The sequence below is a fragment of the Pieris napi genome, chromosome 22 (assembly GCF_905475465.1).
Source record: "Pieris napi chromosome 22, ilPieNapi1.2, whole genome shotgun sequence".
Taxonomy (NCBI): domain Eukaryota; kingdom Metazoa; phylum Arthropoda; class Insecta; order Lepidoptera; family Pieridae; genus Pieris; species Pieris napi.
This window is the reverse complement of record NC_062255.1, coordinates 5,825,490-5,852,998: the sequence shown is the minus strand read 5'-3', so window position 1 is coordinate 5,852,998 and position 27,509 is coordinate 5,825,490. Positions and strand designations below refer to the sequence as shown.

At 32.2% G+C, this 27,509-nt stretch overlaps 1 protein-coding gene across 4 annotated transcripts in view; it reads right to left on the bottom strand.

The window, feature by feature from the left end:
• The window catches only part of LOC125060937 (synaptotagmin-15-like), a 97,160-nt gene that overhangs the window by 31,353 nt on the left and 38,298 nt on the right, over positions 1–27,509 (bottom strand). For 3 of the 4 annotated variants that reach the window (XM_047666057.1, XM_047666056.1, XM_047666059.1), the window contains exons 4-5: positions 21,442–21,604; positions 19,224–19,360 (exon numbers count right to left, since the gene is read on the bottom strand). In XM_047666057.1, the coding sequence (XP_047522013.1) occupies positions 19,224–19,360; positions 21,442–21,604 (300 nt within the window). The remainder of the gene's footprint in view (positions 1–19,223; positions 19,361–21,441; positions 21,605–27,509) is intronic. The other variant, XM_047666060.1, reaches the window with a different exon arrangement.

Here is a 27,509-nt window from a genome sequence, read left to right as displayed (position 1 = left end):
GGCCAGCTAGTACTTAATAGATATTTGCAATGAGGTTTGTTGTAGGTTCAATATGTAACATCGAGAGTTTTAAAATCGAATCCCGTATGTTGCTGGCAACACTAACACAATTTAATATTTTACCTATGTCAACACTATCGGCACTCAGCGCTCACATCCCTTTTCGCTACGCTTGGGTACGGACGTACCCACTTGACATTTCTCTTTTTAACTTGATTGTAACGTGCAAATAATATAGAGTAGTGCTACATCCAGACTTTTCATTATTTAATAAGCCCTTCGAGGCCAGCCCTGCGATTCTGTAACTCACTTTTCGAACTCACACAACGGTTTTCGCATCGGCGGTCGCTCTGAAATCAGTCGTGAAGCAGTCATTTTATGATTTGGCATTCTGATAAACAATAAACTACAAGCTCCCACCTTTTCATTTGATTTCAGAGCGACCGCCGATGCGAAAACCGCTGTGTGAGTTCGAAAAGTGAGTTACAGAATCGCAGGGCAGGAATTCTTCAAAGCTCACTTAGGTGTGAAGTGTTTAAATGGAACATGCACAATGCACATTGCACACATTTCTGTGTCACCTAGCTAGCCATCCATAGGTTTTGTAATGAATTGGTTTTGAAATCGAGAATTACTAAATTTATACATAGAATTCTAATAATTGAAAATTTTAATAGTTGATTCTTATTATGGCAATCGATTTGGCACCAAATCATTGTTTAGAATTAGCATAGAAGATAGCCAACCTTCGAAACGACACGTCTCTAGAAGAAGATATCTAAAAGTTTGGTTTTTCACTATTGGACCTGAGATTTCTGTATCTCTTCGTGATCAGTCTTCTGTGACTGACACACACCTAGTAATAAATGCGTACATAAACAGAAGTTCATTGGTGCACAGCCGGGGATCGAACGCACCCCCTCAGGGATGAGAGTCGCATTCTTTTTTGACGTTCATAAGTGTATATTGGTTATCTATATGAATAAATAATTCTTTGACTTGACTTTCGGCATGCTGAAGCTACTAAGCCAACACTGCTCACTGTATTAAAACAAAGAAATAATATTTATTAGTTAGCAAACTACGTGACTGTCTCGTGAGGCTTATTCAACTTTATTATATTGAATTATATTGCCTATAATATGCCTTATAACTCATTAGGTACATAGTTAATTTAAGAACAGAATATCTAATAGATAAAATTCTCGTGTCACAATGTTCGTTCCCATACTCCTCCGAAACGGCTCGACCGATTTTTATGAAGTTTTTTATGCATATTCAGTAAGTCTGAGAATAGGCTATCTATCTTTCAAATCCCTAAATGTTGAGGGTGGTTCACCCCTAAATTTTTATTTTTTTTATTATCCAACATACAAAAATACATACAACCCTTAATTTTCACCCCTCTACGATCAACCTTTATTTTGTATTTGTTAAATATGACTTGATCTCTGAGGTTTATAGACAGAAAAAATCACAGAATAACCTAAAAAGATTTTATTCCGGAAAACCGAACAGTCTCTGGGGTAGCATAGCAAAATGATCCATGTTGGTATGTACTAAAGAGGTAAGTAACATCACATTAAGGAGAAACGAAGTTCGCGGGGGCAGCTAGCCTATATATACAAAAATGAATCCCTATTTCCCTTGGTCATGGCATCACGCGTTAACGGCTGGACCGATTTCGCTAATTCTTTTTTGTTGTTTGTTATTGTCAGAAGAAGGTTCTTATAAAAATTAAGAAGAAAATTGCGCAGAAAATTAGAAAATTTAAGAATACTTAACCACCATACAATTCATACAGTTTGGGTGACGCCCTGGATGGTTTAGATTCACAAATCAGCCCAGCAGATGGCGCTGCAGTCGGTACTATCATACTTTGTTTAATATACTAATCGCTTGAAATATCATGCAGGACAACGTCTGTCGGCTCTGCTAGTATTACAATATTTAAAAGCATTTCTCTAAGTAAAGTAGCAACTTTAACTTTAACTCACTTAATGTTACTTGGAAACCGGAACGCATTTTCACAAGTTTAGTTACTTAGCGTTTAATACACTCTCGGGGCTGTGTTAATTTTAATTTGTAATGTATAATGAGCTTGCAGATTGTAGCAAGCATTAGAGCAAGCAACTTTATAGATGTTTATTATACGTAATGTTTTAATATTTTGTTATAGTTTCAAGAATATAGCTTAATAATATGTTAAAATGTTGATTAGTACTTAATACTTAACATTACAGAATAATAGAGTCAGTAAAGTTTATATTAATCTATTTATTTTAAATGAGTGTAAAAGTATTCTTCAAAGTCTTTCTTATTCTGTTAGGCATGAGCGGTGTTGGGGATAGTGTCTTCAGCATGGCACTCTCATCCCTGAGGTCGTAAGTTCGATCTGGGTATGTACACCAGCAATACGCTTTTCAGTATATAACATCAAGAAAGCAAGCAAGCCTTGGACCCAAAAAGTCGACGGCGTCTGTCAGACACAGAACTATTTGTCTATAAGAAAAACATTTTGATCACGAAATATATACAGCAATTCGAGATCAAGGGTTGTAGCAATACTGATGAAAAATCATAAAAAAAATTATTTATCTTTTTTTGAGAGGTATACGGTATTTATTTAAAAATGTATGCTCAAAATATATAAATATGCTATAAATAGGCTCAAAATAGATCAAAGTTGAATGCATAACATATGTTATGAAATACGTGTTGTATTATTCTTATTAAGTTCATATTAAAAAAAGACTCTTTGTCTTTTACCCATTACATACATGAAAATATTTGAATGCGTATCTGTTGCAAATATTTAGAATAATTTAATATAAAGGCCGACTTTAACACAAAATACCAAGTACTTGAAAATAAGTCAGTTTAATGTTTATTTTTCAATTACTTTTATCAGATTTTTCTATTTAGTCCAAATAACATGGGAAATCCCTTAGCGAACGTAAATAAACGTTCACAAATAAACATCAGATTGTGGATGGGATAGTTATCCCAAAGGAGTGATGTTTAGATCTAACGATATTAATAAATTTGTGGTATATTTGAGAGAAAACTTCAGTCCTAACTGGTACGTTGAATTAGAGAACGCATTTGTCGACGCTTTCTTTCCATGATTAGTGATTTAATGTTTTGTCCTTGTCACTCTTGTGTCTTTTTCAAATTAAGAAACGTGGCAAAACTTAATTTTATTGTAACATTTATAAAATAAATATTTAAAAACAAAGATTTTGAAGTCAAACTTCTTTATCGGCGTTGGAAAAAAATTTACCGTCACATTATTTATTATTTATTATTTATTATTTATTATTTATTATTTATTATTTATTATTTATTATTTATTATTTATTATTTATTATTTATTATTTATTATTTATTATTTATTATTTATTATTTATTATTTATTATTTATTATTTATTATTTATTATTTATTATTTATTATTTATTATTTATTATTTATTATTTATTATTTATTATTTATTATTTATTATTTATTATTTATTATTTATTATTTATTATTTATTATTTATTATTTATTATTTATTATTTATTATTTATTATTTATTATTTATTATTTATTATTTATTATTTATTATTTATTATTTATTATTTATTATTTATTATTTATTATTTATTATTTATTATTTATTATTTATTATTTATTATTTATTATTTATTATTTATTATTTATTATTTATTATTTATTATTTATTATTTATTATTTATTATTTATTATTTATTATTTATTATTTATTATTTATTATTTATTATTTATTATTTATTATTTATTATTTATTATTTAAATGACAATTAAATTCATTAAATTCCTAACATATCTTCCTTTTTCCGTCCCTCTAAGTATCGGAAATCTAAACTTTTAGATTTGTATAAATATGACCAACAATTCAAGATTAGTTTACCACTGAAGTTTCACTTCTGACATGTGTACTTTGTACACACACACTTTTTTTTATTACCCGTATATCTTATAAACAAATACATATAGTATACAAATTGACTTTTTAGGCAGTGCTACAGTTTTACCTGAAATAACGATTTTGTTTCTTATTTATGCTAATACAGTATGTATTGAATGAAACGCGTTATTAATTGTCTATAATTTGATTCGGCCGGAAAAAATGTATTATACAAAAATGTATCGAGTAATACAAAATACAATTTCCAAGCAAATATACGCTAATAACAAAAACTTCAGCTGTCACTGCATGACGTTAAATCTGATCATGACACCTGTCACCTTACAATCATTCCCAGAAGAGAAAAACATCTGAACAGATTTATGTTCTGAATTTAAAAAATATGTATGAAAATTGTCATAATAATAATTATATTTGTATTTAAGCGATTAACATCGTTAACCTAATTATTGTTCTTCGAATGTATTAATTCTAACATAACCTCAAATCGAATGAACAATGAAAACCTCACAACCACATAATTGCATACATCTATAATACTATAAATATATTTCATACGCGTTTATTGAAGCGTTAATAATGCCGTAGTTCCATAAACTAAAATGTATGTATAATTTATAGTTACCTTTGTTTAGGGATAGACAACCGTAGGGAAGATTTAAGATAACAAGTGGAACGTTAGAATAAGAATATCATGTGAAATTAAATGAAGAAAAATAAGTGAAATTTAGTGACCGAAAATAAGACTTGGCTTAAAGGTGTGTGTGTTACCAGGCCATAAAATTAATAAAAAAAATTAGGGATAGACAGACTTAATCTATTTTTAGTCTATACCACTTATTGTGGTTCTAAGTGTTAATGTCATTTCTGTATCTGTCAATGTCCTTTGCATTTTAGCGTTTATTTTATCTCTTGAAATATCTACAAATAAATCGATTTAAGCTACCTATCATTCTTTGATTTAATGAGCTAAATAAAAGAAACAAAAATGATTATTATCCTTGCAGGCAGGCAATCGGGTACGATCATCAGTTTTGTGTTAAGTGGGCCATAGACGGACCGCATGTTGCAGTCAAGACCGACTGCAATATGCGGTTTGCTCAGGAACTGCTCGAGCGGTCCGTGTATTGCGAATATTAATTTAGTATGGAAACTGCAGATCGCCGTGCGGCGACCGCATATTGCAGTCGGTCTTGACTGCAACATGCGGTCCGTCTATGGCCCGCTTTATGAGACCGTTCGTTCGCAACATCTACACAGCCCTGCGATTCTGTAACTCATTTTTCGAACTCACACAGCGGTTTTCGCATCGGCGGTCGCTCTCAAATCAGTCGTGAAGCAGTCATTTTATGATTTGGCATTCTGATAAACAATAAACTACAAGCTCCCACCTTTTCAGAATGCCAAATCATAAAATGACTGCTTCACGACTGATTTGAGAGCGACCGCCGATGCGAAAACCGCTGTGTGAGTTCGAAAAGTGAGTTACAGAATCGCAGGGCAGTTACCAAAAGTTGTTGAACGTTTTTCTCCGTTTCCAAATACGCCCACGATCAAGTTTCACATTGTAAGTTTAATAATGGATTCAACGTTTTGATCGCGTTGTGTTAACTTAAAGAGTGGATTTGAGATTCGCGTTGAATATTTTCTCAAAAATACAAGTTACTAATTTTTATGGTAGATTAATTATAAAAAATATTTACCTTAAATTCAATCCCTATCTATTACGACTGGTTTTAAAAAGGGAGATAAAAGACGCTCCCAATTCGATCTACGGCCAAGTTATTTAAATATTTACTAAAAAGCTTTCTATCCAGTTAACTTCGGTTATATCTGGTTAGGACTGACTGTTAATCATCGTTTCTAAGGTAACAAATTCCATTGAAAGCTGTATATAGATGTCAAACACGAGGTAAAGATGAGAGGCGAAGATCGCATTGCGGAAACCTTTTCGAAATAGGTCAAGGATAAGGTGGTCCAACATTACACATAAAAATGTTTTAACTTGTACAGTATAAAATGGATTACACGATCTAAGTTTGGTGTCGGTTGTTGTATGGTGATTAAATAAAACTCTTTGTTTGAAACTGGGTAACAATTGGCGTTTAAAACATTAGCTTATATCTAATATAAAATTAAAAGTAGTGGGGGTTGCGACGCTAACAAAAACTAATTTGGCTCATCTAAGGGTAATAAATCTAAGTTACGCTTCAAAACAAGTGAATTTGACATTATCAAGAATATTGTATTACAATAAATAAGGCTCCATGTTGTGCATGGGCATATTTCTGGTGTCATGTGTGCGATGATGGCTAACATTTGTAAACTAATTATTTACTAAAATATATATATGTAACTCAACTAATGTAAGGATACATAACTGAAGCGCCACGGAAATAAGTAAATAAAGTTGTAGAATGTTTCGTCACGTTCAGTTAGTTCTATAGATAAGGACCAAACATTCAATTCAAGGCTTATAGTAAGTTGATGAAGTGCTTTCAAGTGTCGTTTAATTTGTCCGTCCCTCTGAATGCTTAATGGAACTCGAGTATTGTAGGCTTGCAACTTATTTATCGTACAATATATGAGCCGCGGTAAAGGTCAACTCACCACAAATGACTACATTTAAAACGACGCAACTAGTAAAAACAAAATATTTCTTAATAAAGGGATTCGAAATTCGATTCGAGATGAATAAGGTAAGGAAGTAATATTAGACCAGTCATTATAGACATTCGAAATCGAAAATTTGATAATAATTCCAAAAGTTTTCAAACTTCGGTCAAGTGAATGGTACATTGGGACGACAATAAATCTCATTTTGCAACCTTGTCCGCAGTCCGGAACATTGTTAAAATTGCAATTAAATTAATTTTTGCTGTATGGTCGTGAAAAAAATTCCAAAAGTTCTGCAAACTTGGGGAAGTTTTCGATATAATATTTCATATCACGTATAAAATTTGTAACCAACCTAAGTGTACGGAACATTTTTTGTTATTTATTTTATTTTCGATATATCTGTCAAATTTGCAGAACTTTTGGAACGTTTTCCTTCAGTTTAATAAAGAAAAACATTAATTTTTAATAACAAAAAATGTTCCGTACACTTTGGTTGGTTGCAAATTTTATACGTGATATGAAATATTATATCGAAAACTTCCCCAAGTTTGCAGAACTTTTGGAATTATTTTCACGACCAAAACTTATTTTTAACAATATTCCGGACCGCAGAGCAGGTTGCAAAATTTTATAGTTTGTTTTAATACCACTCCCGACCTTACATCAAAATTTGAAAACTTTTGGAATTATAATGAATTAATTGTCTTGACTGACTGGACTATATAGGCTAAAATATATCAAATAAATATAAATTATAGTCTGTGTATGTGGAAATGATGTTTTTTTGCATTATGTTAAAAAGTAAAGACGGCCGTTATTAAAAACCGTAAAATGATGGCCGTCTGTTAACGGCACCGCTTTTCTAGGAATCCTAAGCTTTATTAGTCGAACTCAAACGATTTGTTCCACAAAAACTAGTATTTTCCGATAGCTTTTTGAGACTTTTATCAAATCGGCTGCATCGTAGTATAATTTTATTTTTTGATCCGATACCGATTTAATAATAATTATGTAATGGCTGCTTTAAGAAATATAGGCATATTTTTTTTTATTACAGTTGTAACTTATTTAAATATTTTCTTAACGGCGTATTCACCGTTAATTAATAATGATTGATTATGTTTATTAAGTTATAAAAGATCCACATCCTTCATCACCTTCGTCAAAGAATTTTTGGGAAATGTTCGGAAAGTTTTACATTAAAAGTCAAGGGTTCACTGAAACAGGGGCGTTAACGAGGGCGTGTCGCGGTCGACAAACTTTGTGAATTTTACTTACTATTATGCTAATTAATACGCCAATTACATTTCTTTAGTATACAAGAAATAATATACCCCATAAAACGAAGACAATAATTATGACTTACTCGTATAGATGCGTCAAATTCTGAGACAAATTTTTGACAGTTGACAAGTTTGCGAGATTTAAGAAATTGTTTTTTTTACAAAAGAACATAAATTATACGCGTAAGAAGTTATACTTCTTTGGCATTATTAAAAATAGTTTTAGATTGCATGCAAATAATTAATTACAATTAAATAATCAAAGACTGGAAAAGGAGTCATTATAGTCAATAAAGGTCAGTTTACATTTGAAAAATTAAATAAATAAATATTGATTAGTATTCTCTTACATTAAATGTAACATAAATTCTATTATTATTCTAATGTTGTTTTTAAATTATGTTCAATGCCGTAGCATCTTCCGTGGGCAACTTCATTCTGTTAATTTTGTGTCACGGTGCGCGCATAACACAAAGCGGTAACTTCTTTTGTAAATAATGTCAATGGTAACTATCCATTGTATTTTGACTACATACAAAATGTTGTTAACAGACTTGAATCAAATATTGCAAATCGTTTAAGATCATTGAACCCTTCCAATTTATCGGGGAAATGAAATAACCTACATTTCAGATTGTACATAATCCAATACAATCTAGCCTATTCAATTATTATAGCTAATAAGTAATATTAGGCTGACAATTCTTAAACTTAGGTTCATTAACAGTCTTAGTCTTCTGTAATGTTTTGAAATTGAAATTGTAACTTTATTCAATCCTACAAAAATAACCGACGTGAACACACATAAAATCTTATCAACAGTGTGTTCAACTGAATACTTTTTGATATCAGTTCAATCACTGTGAGAAATCTTAGTACGTACTAAATAAAATTTATGGTAATTTCCTAAAAGAGGGTGTCAGGATTTTAACTCACAACTCCGTTGCAAATGAGTATTTTCTTTGTCAATAAAAGAAAGTGGAATAACGATGTTACGCTGAATACTGATAAGTCTTTGTTTCGAAGCCTGAATTGTACATTTGGGAAGCTTTCAATACAACAATTCAATTTTCTTTATACAATCTTATAAATAGACCTTATATGAGAATGCTTCTTATTTAAATTGCTGTGCTTATTATGGTTAATGTATAACCTGTAGGAAATCTCATTGAAACCTATAAAATCCTCACTGGCCACTAAAATGTTCCAGGAATTGAGAAGCTCTTTATTTTAAGTGAAAATACACATTTGAGGGGTAGTTCTTTAAAACTTAAGACCACTCAACACAACACAAATTCCCTAAAGAACTTTCTCCCAAACCGTGTAGTGGCCGACTGGAATAGGCTTCCGGAAAGTGTGATCAGTGCACCATCTGTGAACACCTTTAAAAATAGACTGGATTAGTTTCTCCAAATCCCATAATACACGCGAATCAGCTTATTAAAAGCTGCCAGTGTGTTAAGTAAATAATAATAATAATAATAACCTTTAAGAATATATATAGATATTGACTTTAATTTATGTAAAGCCATTTAATCCTATTCTTCTTCTTTAAAGTCATATTTCCCTCTGCCCCAGAGGGCATCCATCCTGATCAGTCTTGTGTTGCTCTCAAAACTTCACTCCATGTCATTCCAGCTTCCTTAGCCTCTGCATGATGTTTCGTTGCCAGGTCTGTTTTGGGCGTCCACGTTTCCTTTTGAGGATTCCAGTCGACAGCTTGCTTGGTAATGTGGTTTGAATCTCTCCTTCCACTTTCGCCTTGTTATAGACTTATATCCTATTAAACGTCGTTAATTCTCTATTAGTTAATTTTAAGTAACTAAGTAGTTATTTTGAATTTAAGAAAATGAGTCTGTCCTACGTTTCGTGTGTAACAGCAGACATCACACACACGTAAAATTCTAATAAACGCGTATAAGCCGTAAATTTTCTAATATCTAAATTTCTCATAATCTTAAATATACGATTCAAAGAAAAATGAAATCGTTTTATTGCATTCATAAAAGTTGATATAAATAGTATATAAATAGTTGTGATTCTATTACGTCGTTTCGAGAATAATGAAATTTCCGACAAATTACATAATATTTTTATCTTCAAGACCTTTTTATTTGTTTATGTAAAGCGCTTTACCGCAGGCTTGGATTGCCTTCCCTGAAACAAATACTAATTACGAATGCGAATAGATTTATGACAGGTTTCACGTTGAGAATTGGTTTATTGGCGTAGTAAGGCAGTTCCGTAAATGCAACGTCACATCAAGGGTTCAATGCCCTGTCGGAGCGTAAATTTATAATACATTTGTAGTGTTTTCTCCCTCCCTATTGGGTTCTGACCGACCAAGTGGTTAATACTCTCACGTAGAAATTACTATACCTATTGTATCGCTGAAGAAAGACTGTTACGTTGAACATAGGTGTCTGACCTCTCTAAGTCTTACAGAGGGTTGTGCTTTTAACATATTTTGGACAAAGACAAACTAGCCCAATGCCCATTAATAAAAAAATATTTTATATGTACTAAATTTAAGCCCAGTGAAAACAATTTCGATTATTATATGAAGACCGAAAGCTTCTACTGAGTAACAATATGGAAATGAATAAATTTTGTTAGCATATTGAATAAAAAACGTCCGAAGGTATCTGTTATCGCTGTCTTTGTAAAAACATTGGATATTGTATGGGTCTTATATGCTGCTGTTCAAAGAATAATTTGAAATATGATTGGGGATAAGTGCGAAGAACAAAATCAAAAACTGTTGATTCGGGTAAAGAATAAATTATTAAAAGTAATAAAACGTTTTTGTATTTAATACCAATAATTCTATGCCAGTTCACATCAAGCATTTTGTTAAAATTTGGCGGATTTGCTGTCTATAAATAGTATATGTCAATTGTCATTTTATATATTCAAACATTGACAATTCCTTATAATTTAAAGAGGTAAAAATACAATAAAAACGAAACTAAAACTTTACAACAAACAAGAAAAAAATTATGTCTATAATCGAATTTGTAAATTTAATTTATTTATTTCCGGTGGAATGTATAAAACCACGTTTCATTACGTAGCGAGGTTATTTAAATTTAAATGGGAAAAGCTAATAGAAACAATAAAGAAAACATTTATATCTAACAATTAAAAAACTTAAAGGATTTTTGTGTATTGTATATGTTACTATTGAGCAGTGTTGGCCTAGTGGCTTCAGCGTGCGACTCTCATACCTGAGGTCGTAGGTTCTATCCCCGGCTGTGCGCCAATGGACTTTCTTTAACATTTGCTCGAACGGTAAAGGAAAACATCATGAGGAAACCGACATGTCTTAGACCCAAAGTCGACGGCGTGTGTCAGGCACTGGAGGCTGATCACCTACTTGCCTATTAGATTAAAAAAATGATCATGAAACAGATTCAGAAATCTGAGGCCAAGACCTAAAAGAGGTTGTAGCGGCACTGATTTTTTTATATGTTACTATTTATAATTTCTTGCAACGATGGTTCCAAATAAAATTTTATTATATATATAATAAAATTTTATTTGGATGTAATATTACTTAAAAAATGTTTAACACAGATTAATTTGTTAGATACTGAACCTACCTTTTGCCTGCGTCCTACAAAACCTTATAAATTTTTAAGAGTAAAATGTGGTCATAAACCAATTCAATTTCTTATCCCTTAATAACAGTTAAAGCATTTTTATTAGACTAAACCAAATTTTTGTCTACGAAATACAATAAAAATACCATAATACGGCAATATGAATGTGCTCCGAATTCAGTAAACATACCTCAATAAAATTAGGTTTATGTCTAATAAAAATGATCCTATCTACCCGCTCAGTGCGAATACTACAATATTAAATTCGCCCTAGTTTATAAAATTGTGTGAAAGAATATCGTTAAAGCAAGTTGCTTAGATTTCAAAAGTTCCAACTTTTTCCCTAAGTGAACGGGTACGTGATGAAATAACAATTCAGTATTCGAGCGTCTACTTTTAAATGGTGAGCGTAGTATTTTTCCAATCAGTATATGGCCTTGTTTTTTTTAATAGAACAGAGGGTGAGAGTGTCAAAGCCGTGCTCGCGAGTGCGTTGTCAGCCTTTACGATTCGAATCGCACTTCGTTGAATACGGTCATGTGGAATGAGTTGGTACTGGGGTGCTCCCGCCCAGAGGTGAGAACATTGCTCCGAGTGGGGAATAATTTGCGTTTTATGCAGTTGCAAGCGATGGCCCGAAGTGAAGTACCGTCTTAAACGCCCAGTATTCAGATGCTGGCTGTGGTTTTCTTTGTTTTGTGCGGATTTAGCTCTCGGTGAAGAAAAACTATAATTTATAGGAAAATAGATTGATTGCCACAGAAGGAATCTATTTTCCAATAATCATAAAAATTGTCAAGAAACATCTAGCAGGCCTTTTTTATTTGGCTTTGTTTATAAAAATACAATTTAAAATGTATCCTCATAAAAATAAGATCTTTAAACAAGTTAAAACCCTTAGTACTGATCTCGTTTCACCAGTGTAAATACAAGTAATTTAATATAATAGTTAATAAAGCTAGAAGCGGTGCGCAAACCTTTGACTCTACAAAATGCCAATAACGTTATCACAGTATAGGTTAATTTAAAAGCTCGGTCAACCTACACCAGTCTGCACTCACTAGTAATAACGTCAAAACTATTATTTATAGTTTATTATAACATTAATCAATCATTTTAGAGTCTTAGTTCATATTTTATTATATAAGCAAATAGTGACAAACTCGTCGTAAATTTTGGAGTATGACCAATGTATTATATTATTCTGACGACTGTACGAGAAACATTTATTGGCCCACAATTGTACAGTTCTCGAATCTTTGTCATTAGCTCGCTAAACTACTAGCTAACGCTCACTTAATGAATAGTGTTAAAATAAGATTTATTAACTATTCTGTAACCAAAGCAAAACTGTAAGAATCGATATAATTTCAGAATCCATTTTTGAAAACTGTTTTTTCGTCGGACGAGGAGCCAATTATATTGAAGGTATGGCAGATAAAAGCGGCGATTAAAGTGTCTTTGAGGGCTTTAATAATGCGCGCATTATGAGCTTATTACTGTACTGAGCTTTCGTGAACAATTTTAAACTCTTATTAAATTAATGAGTTGTTGTAGTTTTATACTTATTATGTATCATTTTTTCCCTATATTAAAAATAAGTTTTATTTTATTGGTATATTTCCAGGCTTGAGCCCAACTCTTAAGCTTAGGTTTCCTAGAAAAGCGGTACCGATAACTAAAGGCCGTCATTTTACGGTTGTTAATAACGGCCGTCATTACGCTCGTCCCAGTCACGTTTCCACTCATTGTATTAATTAAATATGGGCACCGCTACACGCGAAAAACGTTGAACTAATGTTTATCACCACTATGACGGGCGTCATGCAAATGACAGCACAGCTGTATGACGTTACGGTGACACTTCTAGGAAACCTACTCCGATGTTATTTATAGACAACGTATGGGTGACGTCATCCAACGCTTCATTACGGCCGTTAGATAACGGCACCGCTTTTCCAGGAAACCTAAGCTTAACAGTTATTGCTTCAAATGCTTTCTAACCTAAGGCAATACAACACGTGCCTAAACTAAGACCCAAAATTAATTATTATTAAGTACAGCTTTGGTTAAGATAACATTTTAATTCGTTTTTAATGTGTAATATTAACAGCTATAACTGACTGCTACTTAGACCTTTGACTTATATGAAGGCCAAGCAGTGGGATGTTCGTGTGGGAAATACGACCCATAGAGATGGGGAGAATAATAATTTGTACCCATTTTTTCGCTGAAGGGCTGAAAGCTCCAAAAGAAACGTGGGAAGACCACAAAAGTGATAGGCTGACGGTATTATTTAGTTTAGAAATGGATGGAGGAAGCAAAGAACGGATCGAAATGGTAAGTTTAGGAGGCCTTTATTTAAAAGGGTTCCATACTGCAGAACACGAAGTATAGGAAATAACAATAACTAACGTAAACTAAGGGTCTGTTTCACAATGTACGGATAAGTTCTACATAAGTTCCCAATTAGCTATTTATTACTTATTGGTAGAATAAACACTATTGTTGGGTTCACGACTATCAGATAGCGCTATTCGTCACATAAAGTCCATCATAAGTTATGAGTCCGATGAGTGTCAAATAGCACAATTTATCTTACAAATAATTTATGTGTTGCATAGCTATTTGGTACTTTATCCATACATTGTGAAACAGACCCTAAGTGTACAAAACTAATACCCATCTGATATGTAAATTTTGATAGTATGGAATTAAAGTGGTTTTATTATTATTATTAACGATTTTATCAAGTGAAACACCCAACCAAATAAACCCAATAACCCCACAATGCTTTTATTTGGTACTAAAACTTAAAAAATATACAATACATAAGTATCCAATGTGTGTATGTATCCTACGCCAGTAACCAGTTCCATTAGCACGGTATCCATAACATACTCGTATATGCAAACACAATCTAAATTACCGTTACAAAGAAATTATGAAATTATTTTTTTAAACAATTGTTTCATTTTTTCATTTCATTTCATCCGTCAGCGAATTTTCACATTAGAATTTTCCATTGTTAATTACGTAAAAATTCATAATGAAGGAGAGGCTTGAAATTAATACTATGTAATGAATCATGAATGTTAAATTAAGTATGCACGTTCCATTATACATTTCTGTTAATATTAATTAATCATAGTCGTACAGGCCGATCATACAAGTTTTTTCACTAACATAAATTTCGTTCCATTTTAATACTCTTGGGCCATAGGGTAAAAGTGCACGGGAAGTAGTTAAAAATTTAAGCTCGCGAGTTGCGCTCAGGTCGATGTGAATGTTGATGCTTTTCTCGTACAGGATATCGCAATATAGAGAGGAAATGGTCTGTGCATTAGATAAATTTTCTTCTACAGGGACTCCTTTTTTATTATTTTTTATAAGGTAATAATTATGGTACATATAGAAGACGAATGATAGGAATATTGTTGTCTAACGACTGGCAGGCATAAATGGGGACAAGTTGTTGACAAAGCAGCAAGCGAGAACCTGAGCAATCCCTAGAAAGCATAACCTGAGCAATAACAAAAACAGTACCAATAGATGAATTATTAAAATTGGTGACGTTGTAAAATAGTTTATTGGCCGTTTAACTGTTTTTTTAGGAACTAGTTTCCTGTTGGCCTGAAGGGACTCGACAGTTCAGATCGGGCTGTTTTGGCGAGCGTAGGTCTGCCTGATAAAGGGGAATTTCCACGGCTATACTATGGGGAATTTCACGGAATGAACCCGAACAGACTACATGGTCGAAAGGAAGTCACGGACTAGTGTCAAATTTAAGGTTAAGGTGCAAAAAATTGTTTTTAATCGTAATAATGATTATGGAATGACTATTACTATCGACCATTGAATAGTTTAAAATTTATAGATCTAACTATATTGGCAAATGAAATAAATTACTTGTATTATTTATTAACCGTTTGAACTGATTTGACGTTGACGTTGTTAATTTTTAAGCTATGTGTGACATACAATGACAATGGCAGCTGACAGTAATGCCAATGCTATGACATGTATTATTTACAGCATTTCTCAGATGATTTTCTCTTTAGTAGTGTTTTTGATCAAATATATTGGTTACGTATTTGATCCAAATCATGTTCTTTCGCTACGGCCGCCTAGTAAATATGAACAGAATAGTAAAAGTAAAATGTGCTCTACGCCCACGCTACGCAGCTTGATATGTGCATTAGTGTACCCTACTCTTTGTGAATGTATGTGTGTGGGTGTCGGCGCTACGCCGTAGCTATACACAATTATACCCGTCTATCGTAACTAAGTAACGACCAGAGATAAAATATGAACAACTATATAGCCGTTGACCTTTGGTCTTTTGGGCTAACTAAAGTATACGCGTTGACCAAAACTGGTTAATTACAACATCTATATATTTCCATAACATACACACATGTAGAAGAAGAATGTGTATGTTATGGAAATATATCGATATATTTCCATAACATACACACATGTAGAAGAAGAATTTTCGTTTTGCAGAGAAAAAGATGTATATTTATGATATTAATAATTTTTTTACAAGGCTATTATTTATATTAAAGAAATTAATTAAAATAAGCCCTCATTGCTGTGGTTAGTCTAGGATATTTTTTTACATTATTAATTATTATTACGACTAATACAGCTTATATCTCGACAAAGGCTTCCTACAAATGTCACCGTGTTGATCTGTCCTTCACTTTCTGTACCATTCTACACCCTTCTTAAGAAACAAAGCTATAATATGTATGTTAATAAAATATAAGTTTAATAATGTTAATAATACTCCAGTTCAAACAATTTGTATGACAATACTGGGCAATTAAAAAGAGTGGCGGAAAGTTTCTTGCCAGTTCTTCTTACCCGCTCTACGCCCTTGACTTGCGAACTGGTAGTAAATGTAAATTTACAATTAATTTTACTTGACAATTCATAAGTGTAATTGTTTACCTACATGAGTAAAGACATTTTGAGTTTTAATGATATAAACTTGGTAAAAAGATTAAATTTTCAGTATAATTGAATTGTATTGACGATAAAAGATCACCATTCGCGTAATATCACGCCCGAAAAGTTTGTAATTAAGACAGGCCGGAGCCGATTCAGTATATAATTTAGGATTCGTACGGTTTCACACAATACTTTGTAATTAACTTTTGTTGGTGAATAATACTAAAAAAGTCTTTGTAAAAGATCAATAACACATGAATTGATAAGTTAAACACTGATTAAATTATTTAATCATTAAGTGTTTTTAAACATTAAAAGTGGCAAATCATTTAATATTCGTGTATTTATCTTTTTTTTCAGACTGAGGCGCAACCTAGCTACTGTGGTCTCTGGCAGAATGACCAGCGCTGTGGAACATTATGCTCCTCAGCATAATGCTGAACCAGGGCCAATTACAACCATAGCACACACGCATTACACACTTGAAACGAACCGAATGTGAAAAGAAACAAAAAAAAATTTTTTTTTTTTTATATCTCTCAGTATATTTTTCCTTTTTTTTTTCTTTGATTATTGTTATTTTGTGAGTTTGTTTCAGTAATAAATGTTATGTCTGTGACTATGTCTGCATAGATTAATTTTGTACTATGAAAATTAAATAACAAAACATGTAAAATTCAATTCGTTTGCATATTATGACGACTAACTACGTTGTTTGCGAACTTGCTATATATCATTTTTGCTTATACCCCGAAGGGTTACACAATGATGAAATGAGCACGATGGAATTTAACGGCGTGTATTAGACATCTGATAAAGGAAAAGTTATCAAGGACGCAGACAAAATCTGTCAAAATGTAGCGCGTCTGTTGTCAACATACCCTATTAATACGAAATAATGTTTGCACAAGGAGTAAAATCGTTGATGTACAGAGACCATACGTTTCACCACGCCTACCAGGCGTCTTTAATAACTTTGATTGAGTTAAAAGTGACCTGGCTCTGAACGAATGACCCAAACACCATCTAACGTCGAACCCAACCATCAATTACCGTGCTACATATAAGGGTACTGACGTAGTAAGCTTTCAGTTATTCAATTCAATTCAAAAATCATTTAATCATATAGGTAACACATTGTACACTTATGACTTGTCAGTAAAGAAATACATATCAATGCTTCTAATTCTACATTTAGTGCCAGTTCTCAAATCAAGGGCGTAGAACGGAAGAGAAGAACTGGCAATAAACTCTCCGCCACTCTTTTTAATCACCATATTTTTTTACACAACGTTTGTAAGGCGCTGCAACCATTAAACCATGTTCCACATGACATCTTAAGTAATTAATAATAATAACATAAATTAAAAACAAAGAGTTGTCCTCTATCAGGAGGAGGCATGGTGAAATAGGAGCACGCACTTACATTCTCGTGGGAACAACACGCAAACACATAGTCGAAATAATTAACATCACCGCATACACGAATTCAAGTACGACCAGTCACCACAAGTAGCACCCGTTCACGAGTATGACGCATGGTCAGCCATCAGCGTTAGGCGTTGTGGATTCATATTTAACCATTCTTGAAATCTTTTAAGATGTCCAATTATTTGAAAATCTTAAGAAAATCTCTCACCGTTTAAGTTTATTCACTGGACTTATTTTAAATGCTCAAATATTAAACTTCTACAAAGTATTTAATCATAAGTCTTACGCTAAGACCGTCCAATCTCCAAATCCTACGTTGAATCAGTTCAAAGTCATTATTCAGTATTTAAATTTTGAATTAAGCTTTCGTATTATTTTTTTTTTATATTTTAAAATAAAGCCTTTCGGTCGCGTCTATGTCTGAACGCGAATTGTAAAGCTACAGAACGTATTTTTGTACTGTGTGATTGTGTATATATATATATATGTATAACTAGGTCGCAATAAAAATACCCAAAGTCCACGCGGGCGAAAGCCAATTTCATTATATTTAGACTAGCTCTTTACATTTGTATATAAGGACGGGATAAGTTCATTGTAAGTGAAAGGACGGTGTTATTATAATTATTACTACTTCATATCAATAACTTATATAATTGTCACGGGCAATGAGAGGTTAATGATAATTTAAATTATGTATATTTACGTCTGTATATTTAAACTATCTGACAGGCAATTAATCTGCAATTATTTTGTAGAATTTTACTCGAAGAGATTTACGAATTACAAATTTTATATTCAAATGCAATTTACTTTGTAATAAATAATTTCTGCGAGTTCACTGTTAGAAACATCTGTGCACAATCAAAATCTCGCATTACCACTGTTTATCAAAGGTATAAGTATAGGTAAATGTATATAAAAATACTCGAGTGTTGGCCTAGTGGCTTCAGCGTACGACTCTCATCCCTGAGTCGTAGGTTCAACCCCGGCTGTGCACCAATGGACTTTCTTTCTATGTACTTTAACATTCGTTTGAACGGTGAAGGAAAACATCGTGAGGAAACCGACATGTCTTAGACCCAAAAAGTCGACGGCGTGTGTTAGGCGCTGGAGGCTGATCAAATACTTGCCTATTAGATTTAAAAATGATCATGAAACAGATTAAAAAATCTGAGGCCCAGACCTAAAGAGGTTGTAGCGCCACTGATTTATTTATCTTTTTATATAAAAATACTCATAATAATCGTGCGCTACAAATATGGCGCTAATACCATCTATTTTTTTTAGTGTTCCATCCTCCAGGTTGGGCAAGCCTCTACGACTTCAACTAAATAACCTTTTCATATAATAAAAAAAAAATTATATGTTAAATACTTACTGAAAGAGTTGGATCGGTATTGCGTAGGTGTCGGTGGGCACAATACCTCACTGTTGAGGCTTGAAACGCTGACGTCACGGAGTTCCCCCAATGACGAAGATCGCAGCGTTGGAAGGGAAAAGTTAACTTCCTTAGTCCTGTTACAATTATCCTAATTAGAATATTCTGGAGGCTGCCGTTAAGCTCATTACGTTAACGTATACTTGGCAGAGAATTTAATTTTCCTTAGTTAAATTTTGTACGGTTAGATATTTTAATTTCTCGATAGATAATCCTTATGTCACCACGTGCCCGTTGAGGTATTTCCAAACTGTTTCGTGTTAGGGTCCTTCCTCCTATTATCAGGAATTATGCACTTGCGAGTCTTCTAGCATCGTATCCATGGGCGGAAACATCTTACATCTGACAAGCGTGAATTTGTAGACGCAATAGTGTCTTCGATAATTTGTCTTTGATGAGTATTCTATATTATGTATGTATACAAAAATAGTGATAAGTTTACTAGAATAGAACATACGCACAATGTTAATACACGGAACAAACGCAGGCTGCAATTTCCCCGTACTAGACTATCTAAAGTTAGTAATTCTTTTTGGGAAAAGGGATACTCTTCTTTAATAAAATCCCAGAGGCTCTTTTATCTCTGCCTTTCAATAAATTTAAGAAATGTATTAAAGAAAAGCTGGGTAAAAAGACTTACTATAAAGTTAACGATTATCTAGTTGATAAAAGGGCTTGGGACTAGTGCTAGACAGGCTACTTCTAATTAATTTGCGATATTTGTTTTAAAATAAGTGTTGTTTGATGATTTGCTATTTAAAAAGAGTTCCGAGAGTTTTTTACGCCGGCTTTTTCTCTCGGCCTACACCCTCTGTCTTCTTTGCCGATGAGTAGGGATGCCTACAAATTCTAACTTAATGATGTGGAATAAGTGATACGTGTATCTTATGTTCCATAATAAACATATTTTATTTTATTTTATGGACGCACATCGGGCCAAATGAGTGAGAAAAAATTAAGTCAAAATTAATAAAGTTATTGTGAACAGTATGTTACGGAAGACAATTATACAATATTGCGAGAGAGATCAAAATGTTACTTGTATAACGATATACATATTTTAACTTCTGTAGTTATTTATTTCTTTATGATTTAAGGAATATAATTTATTTGTGTCATCAATTCCTTTAGAAAAAAATATAAACGCGGTCACGGTGTTACTTGTTTATACTCAGTTAGTATTGCATATCTAAAACGTTAAGATATATTTTGCGTGGACAGGTTTCAATAAAAGCTTCAATTTCGCTTAACTAATGCTTAATTTATGATGTAATAAACTACTATCGGCCTTTGTTAGATAAATGTCGAGCCAAATTTGATCATGTTAAATTATTCAGACACAACCTGTTGTCTGTCTCACTCAACATAAAAACAGTAATAACCAGGTAATTAGATCAATTTAAATGCGTACAATTAATTTTTATGTTATTCCAATTTATCTACACTAATATTATAAAGAGGAAAACTTTGTTTGTTTGTTTGTTTGATTGTAATGAATAGGCTCATAAACTACTGGACCGATTTTAAAAATTCTTTCACCATTCGAAAGCTACATTATCCACGAGTAATATAGGCTATATTTAATTTTGAACAAAAATAGGGTTCCGTAAGATATTAGGGTTTTTCGGACACAAGGTGTAAAAAATCAACCAAAAAAGTTACTTATTTTGCGTACCCTGCCTAAACTATTAAAGATAGAACCATAAAATGTTCTAAGTAATTGTAGATCTTATAAATATCTACAAAAAAGTCCGCGACACACTATAACTATCTATGGCGAGTTAGGCACAATAACCATAAATGATATAATGACATGGCAAAACGGCGTTTGCCGGATCATCTAGTTAAATATAAAATAGAAGCTAGACTGAAGTGTATTTAATTAACCTCTTTTTACCCATTTATTGTACTGTTACCTTGGCTTCTGTAGCTTTTTATATATAAATTTACCTAATTATATACCATTTATATTACCATCATTAATTAACTGAATATTTTAGTAGTTTTCTGTATTGCTAATAATTAAAAAGAGACGTATACCGTTTACGGACAAAAAGTTTTTTAAAATGTAATTCTATAAACGATGTTTTGTTGGGAAATCGACCCAGTACAGTTAAATCACAGGCAATCAAAACCATTTTACTGTTAAAATACTTACAGATAACATGGTGCCGTGATGTCGTGAGGTGGGTAGACAAGAATCGGGGGTGAAGGGACAGGGGAGGGGCTGTTCTTGCGTCGCCGAGCGCAGAAGACTCCAGCCATCACGAGCAGAAGGACCACTGCCGCGCTTGCGCCGCCCAAAGCCACTAGTACTGCTTCTAAAAAAGATGTATTCATTAACATTTCCATCAGACGAAAATTGATAGTAAAAAAATGTGTGCGTGTACACGTAACAAGTGAAACTTCTTTATGACCTTATTTTTCGAAAAATGATCCACTATATGCAACTTTACAGAAATTGGTTAAATAAAGTTAAATTAGATAAAGTTTAACAAAAGGCTTTTATTATCATAGACATGAATACAAATACAATTATTTCATTTAAACTTATTACTGTACTACTATGTAGTACTAAGATTATTACAGAATTTCATTAATTGTAATAGAATTATTAGTTTTACTATCATTGTTATCGTTATTATATATTTTTGTTACTAATGGCTTCGAATCTCTTCGGATCAACCGTGGTAGGGACAAGAAAAAGATGGCGCGTAACCGAAAAATGTGACAAATGTGTGTAAATTTTTTTCCAACGCCGATAAAGAAGTTTGACTTCAAAAAGCAACATGGCGCGTAACCTGCTACAAAATTTCTCCCATACGTCGATAAAGAAGTTTCAGTTCAAAAGATGGCGCGTAACGGAAAAATGTGACGCGTAACGAAAAAATGTAACACTAAATTTTTTTCCAACCCCGATAAAGAAGTTTCACTTCAATAATTATTCTGTATGCGGTTATAATAATAGTAGACCAGTGCCGATAATTTTTGAAACGAAAAAAAATTACAGTAGGATGAAACCCATTAGAAAAGCAGGGGAATATGCTCAAAATGAAAGGAAAAATAAATTACGGTCGATCTGAGGTCGGGAAGGGGTGGGGGGGGAGTTTTAAGGGTAAAAAACGGTTTATCTCGATTTCCGGCAAAACTAAAAGTCCTATCGAAGAAATGTAAATGGCAAAGTTGTAGGTAATAAAAAGACCTAAAACTTTTGTATTCACACATTTTTCACATAACCTCAAAATTGGTGTGAAAAATTAAAAAAACCAAGTTTTTGGTTTTTTATTTTTATCTTTTACAAAAATTTATTTTTTTAAACGAAATTTGGTGAAAACTTACCTTATTATGTCCCAAATATACTGTAATTTATTTGATTAAAAATATTTATTTTTTCACCTTATTTTGAATTAATATCGAAAAAACACCCTAATTTTCAATCGAAAATTCTGACGTCAAAATTTCAGCTTTTTTCAAAAAGTTGGAGTGCTTTCAGTTCGTTGAAATCTCTACTTTCCTATGGTATAAAAATATATATATATTACCATAGTAAATCTTCTCAGAAAATGCAAAACATCGTATGCAGTAACGCCCAGGCCCGTCATACCCTTCCCTACTTCTCTATGAATCTTCTTTAAATTATAATTAGATGCCTATTTATTACTATTTTAAGATAACTTATATATGTGTGAGTGACCTAAAAAAAATTTTTAGCCTTTAGATGGGCTAAAATTTTCGTATTTCATAGAGAAGTAAGGAAGGGGATGACAGGTCTGGGCGTTACTGCATACGATTTTTTGCGTTTTCTGAGAAAATTTACTATGGTAATATATATATATTTTTTTACCATAGGAAAGTAGAGATTTCAACGAACTGAAAGCACTCCAACTTTTTGAAAAAAGCTGAAATTTTGACGTCAGAATTTTCGATTGAAAATTAGGGTGTTTTTTGGATATTAATTCAAAATAAGGTGAAAAAATAAATATTTTTAATCAAATAAATTACAGTATATTTGGGACATAATAAGGTAAGTTTTCACCAAATTTCGTTTAAAAAAATAAATTTTTGTAAAAGATAAAAATAAAAAACCAAAAACTTGGTTTTTTGAATTTTTCACACCAATTTTGAGGTTATGTGAAAAATGTGTAAATACAAAAGTTTTAGATCTTTTTATTACCTACAACTTTGCGATTTAACTTTCTTCGATAGGACTTTTAGTTTTGCCGGAAATCGAGATAAACCGTTTTTTACCCTTAAAACTCCCCCCCCAACCCCTTCCCGACCTCAGATCGACCGTAATTTATTTTTCCTTTCATTTTGAGCATATTCCCCTGCTTTTCTAATGGGTTTCATCCTACTGTAATTTTTTTCACTTTTTATTTATTTTGAAGGCTATCTGCACTGGTCTATAGACTCAACAACTTATTTACTACACAAAAACAGTATTGAAAAAATCGTTTCGTGTTGAACAGAGTTAATTGGAAAGCTAAATATCATAACGCAATAACCAATTAACTCGGATGACAGTAACAAAGATCTATGTATTTCCAACAATTTTTGGAACAAAGTTCCTTATCGCGCGTTGTGAAAGGGGACGGAAAAAATTCTTACGAAAAGTTGTCACGACACTTTTTTGCTATTTGCTATTGTAATACATCGGTTCTCGTCCGATCACCGAAGTTAAGCAACGTCGGGCGAGGTCAGTACTTGGATGGGTGACCGCCTGAGAACACCTCGTGATGTTGGCTTTTTTTTGTAGGGATAAGAAATGAAAATTATTTTTGGAATCACTTAACTAAATTAGTCTTGTTGGAACGAAGTTATCGAGCGTTGCGAAAGGGGCCTTTTTTTCGTCGTAAGATTGGTGTCGAGAAAATCTGTCATACTGTTATGATACCAATTAATATATTATTATAAAATTAATCGAAAGGAATTTCGTTCCATCCGGGTGTCCCTTGACACCTCTAAAGTTTTTTGTATTTGCTTCTATGGAATTATTAAATAGAGAACTGAAACTAAAACTGCCCATATCATCAATCAATCATCATATAATCAAAGTGTAATTAAACTTAGAAATTAGAAACAATTTTTCCTAGTTAAAGACAAAGAAAAACTAATAATTAAGTTTACTTTGGTAATACTTTTAAATTTCATGCATTAACTAGTAATTTCCGTTCGCTTCGTAATTGAATATTTTCAATGCTCTCGCAGCTTCTAGGTAATTACTTGCGTTAAAAGCTATTTTATGTAATAATATTAATAAGTAATATAGGAAAATTTTACCCAAAGATCAGAACAGGTCTATTATTCAATAAATAAAGGCGAAACTGTTGAAAGGATATATTTTGTATTGTTTATCGTGTCCATTATATTTATTTTGTAAAAAGAATTTGATTTATCTTGGTGGATTGGGATATACTGTAGATACATTTATCTATCTCATTAGTGTAACGCTTTACGGGTTACAAAAAAAGATATTAAATACATATTTTACTCTTATCTTCGTAGACCTTTGAACAAACAAGTATAAAATCCCTTGCCATTTGATTTAAATCTCTTTAAATTAAAACCTTGAACAAAAATGCATACCAATTCTTAAAAGGCTGTCAAAGACCTCGCTAGCCTTCTGGCAGTATCAGTGTCTGAAGCAGTTTCATGTAAGTTTTATTCAAATCAGATGAGCCAGTGTTCTATCCGTTCTATGAACACTTCTAGAAAATAATGCGTTAAATTTAAGACGTCTTCATTTATTTTTGAAGCTTTAATGAACAAGGCTTAAGGATATATAAAATCATTAAAGCTAATCTCGGACAGGACTGTTATATTAGTCAACAAAGGACCTTTTGGAAATGCAAATATCTTTTTTGAAGTGAAAGAAAGGTTTTGCATGTAAATGAACGATTATAACTGGTCTTGATAAAGAAAATCTGATGACAAAATGAAGGAACCTTTAGTAAAAATTTAAAATGCTTGCAAAATAAAAATATAGCGAAAGCTTTTTCATGTTTCAGGGTTTTAAATTTCACACCAAGAATTGTTATGGTTGCAATGAAATTTATACAAACGCAAAGAAAGATGAGACAAAAGATGTCTCTTACTGCGGTATCATTTTCATCTAGCAAATGTGGTCTAATTTATTGTCTAAAATTTACTTAATAATTTCGTTATAATTAAAACATACAGTGTAAACTCTTTATAACGAAATTCGAGGGAGCGAGCATTTTCGTTATAGAGGGGTATCGTTATAGAGAGGAAAGAGAAAAAATATCAAATTTAACCAATTACAACCTACAGGCAATGTAATCTAAGAATAGTGGCACACGTGTTAATTAAATTAACAATAACAAAGGCGAGAAGGCTGTTATGACCTCAGGTGTCTTTCTTAGAAATTTTGGCACCTCAATAGGTTAGTTTTGTAAGCTAAATTTAAAAACAATTACACTTAAATATGTTGTTGATGTCTAAATATGAAAATATTTCTTCGTTATAGAGAAAGCTGTTGCGTTTTAAAAAGTGAATGAATGTATGAGATTTATGTTAAATCAAACAAATTAACTATTTTTTACGTTATAAGCACTTTTATGTTATAACGAATGATATTATAAAGAGTTTAGAACTGAGTTTTAGACTGTATATATAAACTATATAGTTTAAATCTAAAAATATTAAAAGGACTTTTTGCTAAAACAATAACCAAACCACCTCCGTTGTTGAGTGCTTAACACTCCATATATCTGGGCGAAATTTCTTTATAAAATACGAAATATTTTATAACTCTAAGTATAAACTCTATATAACTCTCAAGGGACTGTGCATATTTGGAAGTTACAAAGAGTTGTCGTTAAATGGAAAGAAGAAAAATCTGTATGATAGATAAGTTTATATCAGACTAGCGTTAGTAATTACATAAAACATCAATTCTTATTTAACGCTATTGCGTATAGTCCGTTATTTTCGTCTGACGTCTTTTGCTGCACCAGTAATTGTTGTATTTTTTACTTATTTTATTCATATCTTGCGATATTAAGGGATTTTGTTATAAAGCACGTACAAGCAATCCCAATTAGTAAACAATAGAACGGATGTCTTAGAAATTTCGGCACGTATGATGACGTCAATCGAGTTTATTACGCTTGGACCAAAGTACACAGCTCCGCATTTTTAACTAATTGCGGCTAAAGAAAAAACTTTGAAAAAACAGAAATGGCTCACGGTGTCCTCTATTTTACAAACATTATTATTTTATTTTACATTTCTGCCAAAACCCTCCATCTTTTAGTCGATACCAACTCCGAGGAAATAAATACAGATAATGCAACTTTTTCTACAGCTGTGATACTTTTTGACATCCAACACCTTTTGTCTGCAGTCGCCGTGACCACGCACGCTGTAAAGCGCGCGAAACGTCGGATAAATTTAAAATTATGTTAAATAATTGTAAATTTATAATAATACATAACTTTAATCCGGTTAAAAAGCTTTTTCTTTAAATGTGTAAAGGTTATGTCAATAAAAGACAATACTAATTGCGGCTACATAAAATCTACTTTTTAGTATATAATTCGTTATTGAGAGTGGGTGTAAAGCTATATAGACTGTAAAGTATTATTAATAAAACCAACCAACCTAAACCAACCAAAGCCGAATGATTTCGACGCGACGGGGTTTGCTGTTAAATCGAGAAACGTTACATAGAGTTGACACTGTATATTAATTGCCGAGGCCTAAGCCGAATTATCAGACTATTACCTCACGAACTTTTCACAGAAAAAAGTTATGCGAGAACATACACAATAGAATATGTACGTCAAAAATCTTCTGTCTTACAGAGTAAGCTATAAAATATAAACGAATCTATGGCGTATTTAATTTTCTGTAAATATAGTCCAATCTTATACACATGACGAGATCTTTCTTTGTTTAACCAATCCCTATCAAGCGACATTAGCTATCTTTTCGCTTTATATACAGGACAAAAACGTCTCAAATATTATGTTTATTAATTTATCTATTTGTGTAAGTTAAAATTCATTGGCATCAATATAATCTGTTGAGAATATAACCTTTGACCTCAAATATTCAGTAATTTTTGTATGAACCAACAATAGGATTCATCCAGTCCTTTATTGCTTATTAGGGAGATAATACAGGGTCGTAATGTTCCAGCAATATGACATCGCTATGACGATTTTTATTGCGAACATTAACTATACTTTGATGAACACAACA